This window comes from Jaculus jaculus, chromosome 16 (genome assembly GCF_020740685.1).
Source record: "Jaculus jaculus isolate mJacJac1 chromosome 16, mJacJac1.mat.Y.cur, whole genome shotgun sequence".
NCBI classification, from domain to species: domain Eukaryota; kingdom Metazoa; phylum Chordata; class Mammalia; order Rodentia; family Dipodidae; genus Jaculus; species Jaculus jaculus.
Window position 1 is genome coordinate 59,613,036 of NC_059117.1, and position 12,997 is coordinate 59,626,032.

Here is a 12,997-nt window from a genome sequence, read left to right on the forward strand (position 1 = left end):
GTTTCTGGATCAGGACGCCTCTGTGTAGCTCATGTCCTCTTGTCCTCCTGAAAGCCTGGAAGCATCCCTGGTATTGCATTTGCTGGTTCTCAGTAAAGCTACTTAGCTAGAAGCTGGACATATTTTTCCTTAAGGGCTGTCCTCAGACAGTAGTAAAATGTTGCTGGAGACAGACTGAGTAAATGGAAAAGAAAAATCAAATTAGGCTAAGAATTGTTTTTAATCTCCTGTTCTCACCAAAGTCCTCAAAGAGAGCCCCATAACTCATACTTGACTCATGTGGGTCGGGCATAAAGCCTCTCCCCTGAGGTCCACTAACCTGTTAGTGTTCCCATTTTTTTTTTTGTTGTTGTTGTTTGTTTGTTTGTTTTGTTTTGTTTTGAGGTAGGGTCTCTCTCTAGCCCAGGCTGACCTGGAGTTCACTATGTAGTATCAGGCTGTCCTTGAGCTCAAGGTGATTCTCCTACTCCTGAGTGCTGGGAGTAAAGGTGTGCACCGCCATCTCTGGCTACCGCGTTGTGGTTTTGAACTTGCACCTGCCTGCATTGCTAGCCCATAGCAATCACAGATCAGTGGCTCTGGTTCTATTCTTCTTTACTCAGGAAACCCAGATTGCTAGAGAGCAGCTAGTGCCAGTGTGCTCATGGGCCATGCCTTAGGCAGATAGTTCTAATTAGGTAGCAGCTCTTTTTTATTTAAATATGTATATTTATTTATTTGAGAGAGAGAAAAAAAGAGAGAGAGAATGGGTGCACCAGGGCCGCCAGCCACTGCAAAGGAACTCCAGACACATGCGCCCCCTTGTGCATCTGGCTTACGTGGGTCCTGGAGAATCGAACCAGGATCCTTTGGCTTTATAGGCAAACACCTAAGCTAAGCTAAACACCTAACCGCTAAGCCATCTCTCCATCCCCTAGATAGCAGCTCTTGCTTAAGGTGCAGGACTAGCGTTTGTGTTGTACTTGTACCGCAGTGCTGCGTGAATCAGTCCTATCCAAGTGGGTCACGCAAAATGACCAAACCGTAAAGCACATGACGCAGCAAGTAGAGCAGGACTTGATCGTCGCATAGCCTGCCACGCTGCCAAAGGGGGCAGTGCTTCCTGCCCCCTCTGAAAACAAGATCCCCCAGCTGGTGTTTGCCCTTCAGTCTCCCCATGCTGCTATAGAACCTGTGACTCTGCAGCTCCAGCTGTGGAAATGAGACCTCGTTCTGCTCCCCACCCCACCCCACCCCGGATTCCCTCAGGTGCTGCAATGCAGTTTCTACCACCAAAGGTAGAAATCATGCAACCTTGTCGTTTCTAGACAGCAGGAGCCACTCAAAGAAGTCTGTGAGATGCTTACAAGGCTGTGTTCTTCCACGCGTGCGTGGACTCAGTATGCCTGCTGGTGGTGCAGCTGTGATATGAAAAAGGACTTTAAGTTCTCCTCTGAGCACAGATACTGAGGAGCCAGGAACTGGACAGGGAGCAACTTGAAGGTCATTGTCACCTGGAAGCAAAAGGTTTTGAGATCTTTCTCTTCAGACTTCATCCATGCAATGCAGTGTCTGTCACGTTGGGAGAACTGTCCCTTGCATTTTGTTACTCAGCCTTCCTCGTGTTCCAAGAGTTTTCTGCGGGCTGCTCAGCGTAGCATGCTAGGAAGCCAGAGAGGTGCCGGCAGCCTGGGTTCATTCTACATCTTGGGAAGTCATTGATAGCTTTGAGGCATTTAGTTACCCTCAGATCACACTGTGGAATTGTCTGAAGTTTTTTACATTTTCATTTATTGTGCTGAAATGTCAGCGAACTTGGGCAAATCTGTTGAAAGAAGACTTCCGATTGCTGAGGCTGGTGAAGGCAGAAAATGACATGATAGCTTCCCGGTGGGAATTGAGATTCTTAGAGGATTTTCCAAGCATCCATGGTGTTCAGGATACCTTGCAGGCATGCCTTGAAGATGTGGAAATTCTGGCTCTACCCCAGAAACTTTGAGAGTCATGGCTGAGAAAGAAAGCTGAACAGCTAAGGGGGACTCCTCTAGGAAATGATTGAGGGTGGGCTTTTTCCATCACAGTTTGATGTCTCATGTTCTGTCCAGCACCTACCACAGGTCAGATGGCACTTAGGAAGACAAGGGTAACTATTTTCTTTGTCTCTGTAAAAATGTTGGGTCTGCCTTTCTTGTCTTCTCACTGTGTGCTGTTTTTGTTTATGCAGTTCTCATCTGTAGTCATTGGGATGGGGGAGTCTCCCTTGCACCCATCAGGCACTTCCGGGGTATCTTTCAGATTTGCAGATAATTTTTTCTGTGGAGGTGACTTTTCAACACTTGTCGTTATAAATAGCATAGGAACCCATGTCCATGATATGATTTTTCTCCCCGTACATTTCCTCGTGCCATTATGTCTTCTGTGAACATTAATATGCATATTTCATAAATCCAAAGGTGACATCTCGGCAATACCGCTTTTAAAGAAAATGTAGGTTTTTAATGTAGTGAATTAAAAACGATCTTTGTGCTTTAGAAACCTAATACATAAAAGAATGGCGTTAGGCAAGGTCGGAGGAAGGTTTTGTTAAACGATTGTTGGATGGGAAACCAGAGGTTATTTTTCTGTACAGAAGTAGTGGGAAGAAAGAAAAAAAAAAGTTAGTAGTAAGAATGATTTTATTGAGTGAAAATTTACAAATTTAAAGCTAGCAGAAGCCCTGCATGGTGGTGCACGCCTTTAGTCCCAGCACTCAAGAGTCAGAGGTAGGAGGATCACTGTGAATTCAAGGCTACCTTAAGACTACATAGTGACTTCCAAGTCAACCTGGGCTAGAAGGATAACCTACCTCTTGTGGAAAAAAAGCCATCAGATATGAGGGTGGGACCCTCTTTCAATGGGCAGATTCCTGCCTTGTGCCATCCTGTCTACATCCTGAATTATTTCTCCTTCCCTGCCTGGTTCCTGTGCCAGGTCACCTCTGCGGAGCTGGAATGACATGAGGCAGTGTTGATGTTGCAGGGCCATCCTGCTTCCAGTAGTTCATGGAGTGGGACATGATGGTGTGGTAGTATTCAGTTGTCTTCACAATGGCCCTTAACATTTTTCTTTTTTTATTAACCCTACAGGAACCTAGTAACAAACGGATCAAACCTCTCTCTAGAGTTACATCACTAGCAAACCTCATCCCGCCCGTGAAGGCCACACCATTAAAGCGTTTCAGCCAAACCCTGCAGGTAAGGGAACTGTGTGGGGTGGGAATAGCAGAACAGCCATGCTGTGCGGGAAGGGGCAGCCTTGTCTCACCCAGAATTTCTGCTGGTTTCACTAAATCATCACTGCTTACTTCAATGGAATAGTGTACGTGAGGGGACTGAAAGAAGAAGAAATGGTTTTTAAGTGGCAACCATGGGTCAGACAGAGTCACAACCATCTTTATTGGGTGTTTCCTCACAGTAGTATGTCTAAATCCTGTGAGCCAGATAAGCCCTAGGTTCCAAGGGAAATCAACATAAGATGGGAGATGGTTGGTAGCAGAGCCTGGTGGCTTCAGCCAGGGTTAGCAAGCTGAAGTGTGTGGAAAAACATCCAACCTGCTACCTGTTTTACCATGGCCCATGAACTAAAAGTGGATTCTACTTTAAATTATTTATTTATTTATTTATTGTTTATCTGAGAAAGAGAGAGAAAGAGATAGATAGAGAGAATGGGCATGCCAGGCCTCTCGCCACTGCAAATGAAACTCCAGGTGCATACATCACCTTGTACATCTGGCTTTACATGGGTACTAGGGAATCGAACCTTAACTGCTAAGCTATCTCTCCAGCCTGGTTTCTACTTTTTATTTATTTTTTTATATTTAAAAATGCTTATTTTATTTATTTATTTATTTTAGAGAGAGAGAGAGAAAGAGTGAGAGAATGGGCATGCCAGGGCCTTCAGCCACTGTGAATGAATTCCAAACACATATGCCACCTTGTACATCTGGCTTAGTAGGTGCTGGGGATTTGAACCTGTGTCCTTTGGCTGTGTAGGCAAACACCTTAATCGCTAAGCCATCTCTTCAGCCCTGGTTTCTACTTTTTAAAATGTTGGGAAGTGTGTGTGTAAAAAGAATGACATTTTCTGATATGAAACTAAAGGTTTACTGTCCGTAGTAAAGTGTGGCTGGAACACAGCCGTGCCTGTCTATTTACATAATATCTGTGATTGCATTTGCATCAAGGTGGCAAAGTTAGATAACTGTGATTGGCCAAAGCCAAAACTGCTTGCCATCATTGGCTCTTTGTAGAAAAGTGTATAGGACCTCTAGGTTGGCGCTGTAGTAGAAGTTATTATGGCCTAACTTTAGTTACTTTTCCAAAGAATGCCAACCTTGGGCAGGTGACTTAACATCTTCTAGGACTTGCTTATATTCCTTACAGATAAACTTGTCACATCACTGTCTGTGACTTAGGGAGCTCCATGGTAGAACTATTGTAAAGGTTTATGAGATAGTGCTTTCAAAAGGCCTTTAATTAGCATCAATAATTTACTTAAGTTGTGAATGTTGGTAACAGTAATAATTTTAGTTAACAGTGTTTGCAGTTGTTTTTAAACTCCCAGTGAAACTCCAAGTGAAAATTGAGACTGGGTATGATGGCACATACCTTTAGTCCCAGCACTCTGGAGGCTAAGGTAGGATTGCCATGAGCTCAAGCCAGCCTGGGGCTACAGAGTGAGTTCCAGGTCAGCCTGAGCTAAAATGAGACCCTGCCTTGAAAAAGAAACTAAATAAATAAGTAAATAAATAAAGTAAAAGTTGAGATTTGTCTATAAACTTTTACCCAATTGATAATCATAAACATACTCTTTTAGGCTGTATCCCACACAAATCATGTCATGAAATTTTCATCTAGTTTCGCTGAGCAATCATCATTTCTTATTTATTCATCTTTTTGCTAGGCAATACTCTTATCTTTGCTTTGAGTGTTTAAGAAAATTGTGAATATATGGCAACATTCTATTCATATCCTGAAAATTTAAGTGAAACTGAATTCATTATAACAGAAATTAATATCTTATGAAAGAAACTTCAAGTATGTAACTTGTTTTTTTTTTTTTAATATTGCATTTATTTATTTGAGAGAAAGCAAGAGAGAAAGAGAGAGAGAGAATATGGGCATGCCAGGGCTTCCAGCCACTGTAAATGAACTTCAGAAGCATGATCTACCTTGTGCATCTGGCTTTACATGGGTACTGGGGAATTGAACCCAGATCCCTAGGCTTTGCAGACAAGTGCCTTTACCACTGAACTATCTCTCTTGCCCTTGTTTGCTTTTTTAACGTTTTATTTTATAGGGGCTCCCAGGTGAGAGATTGACTTGAGTCTCAGAAGAGACTTTGGACATCTAAACATTATGGAGACTGTAAGACTATGCAGACATTAATGAGATTGTAAGTCTATGTAAGAAGATAAACTAAGTATATTTTGCAGTTAAAAAAATAAAAGAAAATTGTGAGCCAGGTGTGGTAGTACATGCCTTTGATCCCAGTACTGGGGAGGCAGATATAGGAGGATTGCTGGTGAGTTTGAGGCCAGCCTGCAACCACAGAGTTAATAGCAGGTTAGCCTGGGCTAGAGCAAAACCCTACCTCATAAAATAAATGAAAACAAAAAAGAGGTGCTGGAGAATGACGTAGTGATTAAGGCACTTGCCTGCAAAGCCTAAGGACCCAGGTTTGACTTCCCAGGACCCACGGAGGCCAGATGCACAAGGTGGTGCATACATCTGGAGTTTGTTTGCAGTGTCTGAAAGCCCTGACACTCCCCAGTCTTTCTCTCTCTCTCTCTCTCTTTCTTTTTTATTTTTATTTTTATTTACTTATTAGAGACAGAGAGAGGGAGAGAGAGTGAGAATGGGCACACCAGGGCTTCCAGCCTGTGCAAACGAATTCCAGACGCATGCACTACCATGTGCATCTGGCTTATGTGGGACCTGGAGAACTGAACCAGTGTCCTTAGGCTTCACAGGCATGTGCCTTAATCACTAAGCCATCTCTCCAGCCCTCTGCCTCTTTCTTAAATAAGTATTTTTTTAAAAGAAAATTGTGAACCAGAAAGATTAACAGATTGAAAACTTCATCTTGGTTCTTACATTCTCAGCTGAGAGACACAGTTTAAGCAGAACCGTTTTAGCAAAGTATACACTCCTGAGAGAGATTGGCATGGGTTGTCACAAAGACAGGCCCCATACTATGAAAATCCATGACTTGACAACTCTTTGGGGTTTTTCCACACCCCTTCCCCTCCCTGCTTCTCCCACTGTTTAATGAGGACACCATGCGTTCCTAGGGCCTGCTCTGTTCTTGCCACTGTCCCCTCATCCCTTTCCACTTCTTGCCCCCACCACACTGTCCTTCTGTCACCTCTGCCAGCCATTGCACACGAGTGAATAGCTCATCACCCAGCTAGCTGGGGATGGGGCTCTGTCTCTCTCTGTGCACGGGCTTCTGACTTCTAGTTATGCCCTGGTCTCTTGTGGAAGAACAGAGAGAAAGAAGAAAATGAGGTTGTCTGGAGGGGAGCCAGATGAACGCCTGCAAGGCTAGTGAAGAAGGATGTGTTTACGCACTGTCCCTTGTGACAAGTTCTTCAGCCCTCTGGACAAGTTCATTGCGGGCTTTCACTGGAATATTCATCATCACCTGAGCCTGAACATCTGGTCTTTTGCTGAGTTCGGCCTTTTGAAAATTCTCGTGGTTGGCTGTTGCCTTTGACCCTTTCCTCCCCAGCCTAGAGACTGTGGTTTGAGTTCATGAGGTAGCTGGTTGGTTCATCCTTTGATTATGAGATCTCCCCACAATGCTGACCACCTCTTCCCATAGATGCTCCCAGGAGAGTCCACCTTGTGCACACTCATTCTACAATATATTACGTGAGCCCTCATTTTATGCCAGGCTCGTCTTTCTATGTTCATGTGCTCGGTATAGTAGAGCATCGTGGACTAGAGAGATTGCTTAGTGGTTAAGGCATTTTTCTGCAAAGCCAAAGGACCCGGGTTCAGTTCCCTGGTACCCACACATGTAGTGGTTTAATTCAGGTGTCTCCCATAAACTTGTATGTTCTGAATGCTAGATCCTCAGCTGGTAGCTGTTTGAGAATTGGAGCCTCTTGGAGGCAGTGTATTGTTGGGGGCAGGCTTATGGGTGTTATTGCCAGATTCCTCTTGCCAGGGTTTGACACACTTTCTTGTTGCTCTTGTCCATCTGATGGTGGCCAGGAGGTCCACCCTCTGCTCATGCCATCATTTCCCCCTGCCAACTTGGAGCTTCCCCTTCAGTCTATAAGTCAAAATAACCCCCTTTTTCCCACAGGCTGCTCTTGGTTGGGTGTTTTCTGCCAGCAATGCAAACCTGAGTGCAACACCATGTGAAGCCAGATGCACAAGATGGTGCATGTGTCTGGAGTTGATTCGCAGTAGCTAGAGGCCCTAGAGGCCACACCCATTCTCTCTCTCTCTCTCTCTCTCTCTCTCTCCCCCTCTCTCTGTCTGTCTTTATCTGCCCTTTCTCTCTCTCTCAAATAAAAATAAAATATTTTAAAGAATATGAAAGGGCTGGAGGGATGGCTTAGCAGTTGAGGCACTTGTCTGCAAAGCCGAAGGACCTGGATTTGATTCCTCAGTACCCATGGAAAGCCAGGTACACAAGGTAGCACATGCATCTGGAGTTTGTTTGCAGTGGCTAGAGGCTCTGGTACACCCATTCTCTATCTGCCTTTCTTAGTCTCTATAATGTTTTATTTATTATTGTGTGAATAATAAATAAAACATTACAACAATATAAAAAATAAAAATAGAGCATTGCCTTGTGGTAGAGTCATGGCAGTGTTGGCAGTAATGAGTCAGATCTGAATAGCTAACTAGCTGTCACCTACAATTGTCTCCCACTCTCCAGTTGTCCATGTCCAGCACTTGGTCCCTGTCATTGCCTTACCTGGTTTGTAGGCTTTTGTGTTTCTCCTCTATTGCACCCCAGTCCTGTTTGTCCATTAAAGAGTCTCCATGGTTAGACCTTTGGACTTTTTTTTTTTTTTTTTTTTTTTTTTTGAGGTAGGGTCTCACTCTAGCCCAGGCTGACCTGGAATTCACTATGTAGTCTCAGGGTGGCCTCGAACTCACGGTGATCCTCCTACTTCTGCCTCCCAAGTGCTGATGGACTTTTTTTAAGAAATAATTTTATTTATTTATTTGAGAGAGAGGGAAAGAATGGTCATGCCAGGGCTTCCTGCCAGGGCCTCTAATCAATGCAAATAAACTCCAGACACATGCACCACCATGGGCATCTGGCTTACGTGGGTACTGGGGAATCAAATCTGGGTCCTTAGGCTTTGCAGACAAGTGTCTCAACTGCTAAGCCACCCCTCCAGCCTGCATTTGGACTTTTCAGACAATCATTATTTCTTTTCTCTTGCTTTTGGGGATCCCTCACAGGAAACCTACAGAAAAACATTGACTATTGCAGTATTCCTTTTCCCTGGTTCCTGGCACCTTAGAGATATATGGATCCTTTTGTATAGCCAGTTAGGTCTCTCGGGTTGTATTGCTTTAATTATAGGACAAGAGACGACTTAGGCCCAAAACCAGTGCTTTCATCAATGCTGAAACACTTAGCCGTTCTTCCTCTGGCTCCTTGAGAGACCACAGTAAGCCCAGGAGAATGTGAGAGAGTTCTGGGCTGGCAGCCTCTTCCAAAAAAGATTAAAAGCCCATTCACAAATGTGAGTGCTCTTTGCAGCCAGACACTGCTGGAATTGTTCTCTCTTGCCTCTCTGCACCCATGTGGGCTGAGGGCTTGCGCCTTAGCACAAAGGAAGTATTTGTGGACATCGGGGAGGGACAGCCTGACTGCACTAGGCTCTGTCTGTCCCCCACCAGGAAGGCTAGTGTGGCACAGCCAGTAGGCTTACAGCACAGATGTCTTGATCCCTCTAGGCCTATAAATCCCCTCCCCAGCTTGCCTGAGAGAAAAACTTGACCCAGCTCTGAAAGGATCCAGCACAGACTTTTGATGCATACTGGGAAAGGCCAGCTGCATGCTGGGCCCTGCCTCTCCATCCACAGCTGTGCATGGCCACTGGACACACTTGAGCCAAGTCCAGTAAGGACATCACCCTGTGAGGTAGACCTTCATTCTCTTTGGACATGAGTTTCTTTTCTATGAGAAAAAAAAAAAAAAGTATATGTTCAGCCAGGCATGGTGGCACATACCTTTAATATTAGCACTTGGGGGGCAGAGGTAGGAGGATTGCCATGAGTTTGAGGCCACCCTGAGACTACAAAGTGAATTCCAGGTCAGCCTGGGCTAGAGTGAGAGACTTTTCCTTGGGAAGAAAAAAAAAAAAAAAAGCATATGTTCATGGCAGGAGAGATGGCTCAGTGGTTAAAGGTACTTGCATGCAAAAGCTGACAAGCCGGGTGTGATTCCCCAGTACTCATGTGTAAAGCCAGATGCACAACATGGTGAATGTGTCTTGAGTTCATTTGCAATGGCAGGAGGCCTTAGAACACCCGTACAGTCTCTCTCTCTCTCAAATAAATAAGATATTTTTAAAAGCATGTTCAGTGCTGGAGAGATGGCTCAGCAGTTAAGGTGCTTACAAAGCCTAATGGCCTGGGTTTGATTCCCCAGTACACAACATAAAACCAGCTGCACAAAGTGATGCATGTGTCCGGAGTTCATTTGCCATGGCAAGAGACCTTGGTGCACTCATTCTCATTCTCTTTTTCTCTTTCCTTAAAAATAAATAAAAATATGTTTTAAAAAGCTTATGTTCAGGCTGGAGAGATGGCTTAGCAGTTAAGGAGCTTGCTTGTGAAGCCTAAGGACCCAAGTTCTATTCCCCAGTACCCACATAAGCCAAGTATAAGGTGTACAAGGTGGCACATGTGTCTGGAGTTTGTTTGCAGGTGGCTGGGGGCCCTGATGCACCCATTCTCTCTCTCTCTCTCTCAATAAGTAAATAAATGAAATATTTTTTTCTCTTTTTGTTTTGTTTGTTCTAAATGAAATATTTTTTAGAAAAGCATATGTTCGCATGGAAAATTCAGAAAAGGAGAAAGAGAAAAGAGCATGTATAGCTATCTACTCCGAAACAACCCTTGCTAATATTTTAATAATTTCTTTCCAGAATTATTCTGGGTATAAAAGCATATCTTACATCCTCTGTATGGTCTGCTTGCTGTGAGGCAGAAGCCTCCATGTTCGCTGTGATGAACAGATGACTCCTCTGTCACTCTTGGTCTCGTTATTCTGGGCTTTGCAGCTAGGTGCAAAATTGTTCATCTTTCTCACTGTTCCAGCTTCTTGAGCATGTCACAACTTACATGAAAGTTAAATACTGACCCTGTTTATTTCTCCTGATAGTTCTGCCTTAGATCTTCCCTTCCCCCTCCATGTTTTCTTTTTTACTTTGTATGTCTTGTCATATCTCCATTGCTCTGTCTGTATATTCTTCTTTCTCTCTCTCTCCCTCTCTCTTTTATTTTTTTTTGTTTATTTTTAGTTATTTGAGAGCGACAGAGAGAGAAAGAGACAGATAGAGAATGGGTACATCAGGGCCTCCAGCCACTGCAAATGAACTCCAGATTAATGTGCCCCCTTCTGTATCTGGTTTACATGGATCCTGGGGAATTGAGCCTCAAACCAAGGTCCTTAGGCTTCACAGGCAAGCACCTAACTGCTAAACCATCTCTTCAGCCTCCCTCTCTCTTTTTTGTTTTTTTGAGGTAGGGTCTCACTCTAGCCCAGGCTGACCTGGAATTTACTATGTAGTCTCAAGATGGCCTCCAACTCACAGCAATCCTCCTACCTCTGCCTCCTGAGTGCTAGGATTAAAAGTGTGCGCCACCATGCCTGGCTCCTTTTTCTGTTTTTCCCCCTATTACATAAGAATTATAGTTCTTGGGTTGGGAAGATGGCTTAGCAATTAAGGCGCTTGCCTGCAAAGACAAAGGACCCAGGTTCCATTCTTCAGGACCCACATAAGCCAAATGCACAGGGTGGTACATACAACTGAAATTCATTTGCAGTGGCTGGAAGCCCTGGCATGCCCATTCTTTCTCTCACTCCCCCCCACACCTCTTTCGAATAATAAAAATAAAGTATTTAAAAAAGAAGCCAAGCATGGTGGCGCACACCTTTAATCCCAGAACTTGGGAGGCAGAGGTAGGAGGATCACCATGAGTTCAAGGCCACCCTGAGACTACGTAGTGAATTCCAGGTCAGCCTGAGCTATTCCCCAGTATCCACATAAGCCAGATGCACAGGTGGCACATGCGTCTGGAATTTGCAGTGGCTGGAGGCCCTGGCATACCCAATCTGTCTCTCTATCTGTGCCTCTCTCTTTCTCTTGTAAGTGTCTTTAACCTCTGAGCCATCTCTCCAGGCCCTGTAACTCTTATATAACATATAATTCTCATCTATAGATGAGTATATATCTATAGATGAGTAGAGAATAAACAAATGGCCTTTTCCCATTATTTCTAGTCTATTTGAATTTGAAAAAAAAGTTTGTGTATTGTCTTTGCAAACAGATAGAAATTAATAAGACTTAAGGTCATTTGAGAGAGAGAAAAAGAGAGATAGATCTTAATCATGGCCTGAGAAATGGGGCATCAAGGATAGAGGGATTTGTGTTGTATCTAGAATGGTTGTGTTTTTTTAGGGTGTTCAAGGTACCACATTTGTGTTTAGTTCAGCTGGGCGGTGGGAGTCAAAGACTAGTCATAATAAAGACTACAGTTTGCCAGGATTTAAAAATAGCCACCATACTATAAGACTGAAACATCCTTTATCTCAACTGTCCCTTCTTTGATTTTCTCCTCTGTGGATGAGGCATCATTGCCAGCTGGTGGTATATCTTGTCATGAACATTACCATACAAGAGCCATTTCATGGCACCTTATTTAAGATTGTTGGATGGCTGTCCCAAGCCCCTGGAAGGCTTCCTGGCTCCTGGCTAGTATTGAATAAATTGTGTGATATTTCCCACACCTGCAACAAACATTGACTTTGTTTTTTTATTCATTCTGTCCAGAATTTCCATGAACTACAGAATGGTTTCTCCTTGTTTTAGATCTTTTGTGTTTAATGTTTATTGATTGAACATTGATTGGTGTTCTTCCATTGTGTGTATGTTTATGAGAGAGAGCAAAAGTACATGTATGAGAGAGAGAGAATAGGCGACCCAGGGCCTCCAGCCACTGTACTCTAACTCCAGACATGTGTGCCACCTTCTTTGTTTGTCACTTTGTGCATCTGGCTTATGTGGTATCTGGGGCATCAAACATAGGTCCTTAGGCTTTGCAGTCAAGTACCTTAACTGCTAAGCCATTACTCCAGCCCTTTCACTGTTTTTTTTTTTTATAAGCCTTAAAGTGAACCAAATTCTAAGGATGTGATTTTTATGTTTGTAATGCCACTTCTAACTCAGTATTAGAAGTGTCTTGTGTATTTCACAATTGATTTGTGCTTGTTCTCTAAGTTAATATGTCATTATAGAATGTCTACAAAAATATGGATGTAGAGAATTAGGAAATTGGGAATAAAATTCCATCATCCTTGTTAGTATTTTATAGTTCTTTTAAATGGAGATCTCTCTTTTCGATCTTAAGGCATGTAAGGTTTTCCACTTACTTTTCTCAAGAGGAATATTTTCTTTTTAAAAAATATTTTTTGATTGTTTTATATTACTTACATATTTTTTTTTATTTATTTTTTTTATTTGAGAGCGATAGACACAGAGAGAAAGACAGATAGAGGGAGAAAGAGAGAATGGGCGCGCCAGGGCTTCCAGCCTCTGCAAATGAACTCCAGACGCGTGCGCCCCCTTGTGCATCTGGCTAACGTGGGGCCTGGGGAACCGAGCCTCGAACTGGGGTCCTTAGGCTTCACAGGCAAGCGCTTAACCGCTAAGCCATCTCTCCAGCCCTACTTACATATTTTTAAACAAGGTCTCAGCCAGGCATGGTTGCGCACA

At 43.5% G+C, this 12,997-nt stretch overlaps 1 protein-coding gene across 3 annotated transcripts in view; it reads left to right on the plus strand.

Annotated features, from left to right (window-relative positions):
- Nucleotides 1-12,997, plus strand: part of Arhgef3 (Rho guanine nucleotide exchange factor 3) — a 369,200-nt gene that overhangs the window by 317,514 nt on the left and 38,689 nt on the right. For all 3 annotated transcript variants that reach the window (XM_012949393.2, XM_004661303.2, XM_004661304.3), the window contains one exon: nt 3,105-3,212. In XM_012949393.2, the coding sequence (XP_012804847.2) occupies nt 3,105-3,212 (108 nt within the window). The remainder of the gene's footprint in view (nt 1-3,104; nt 3,213-12,997) is intronic.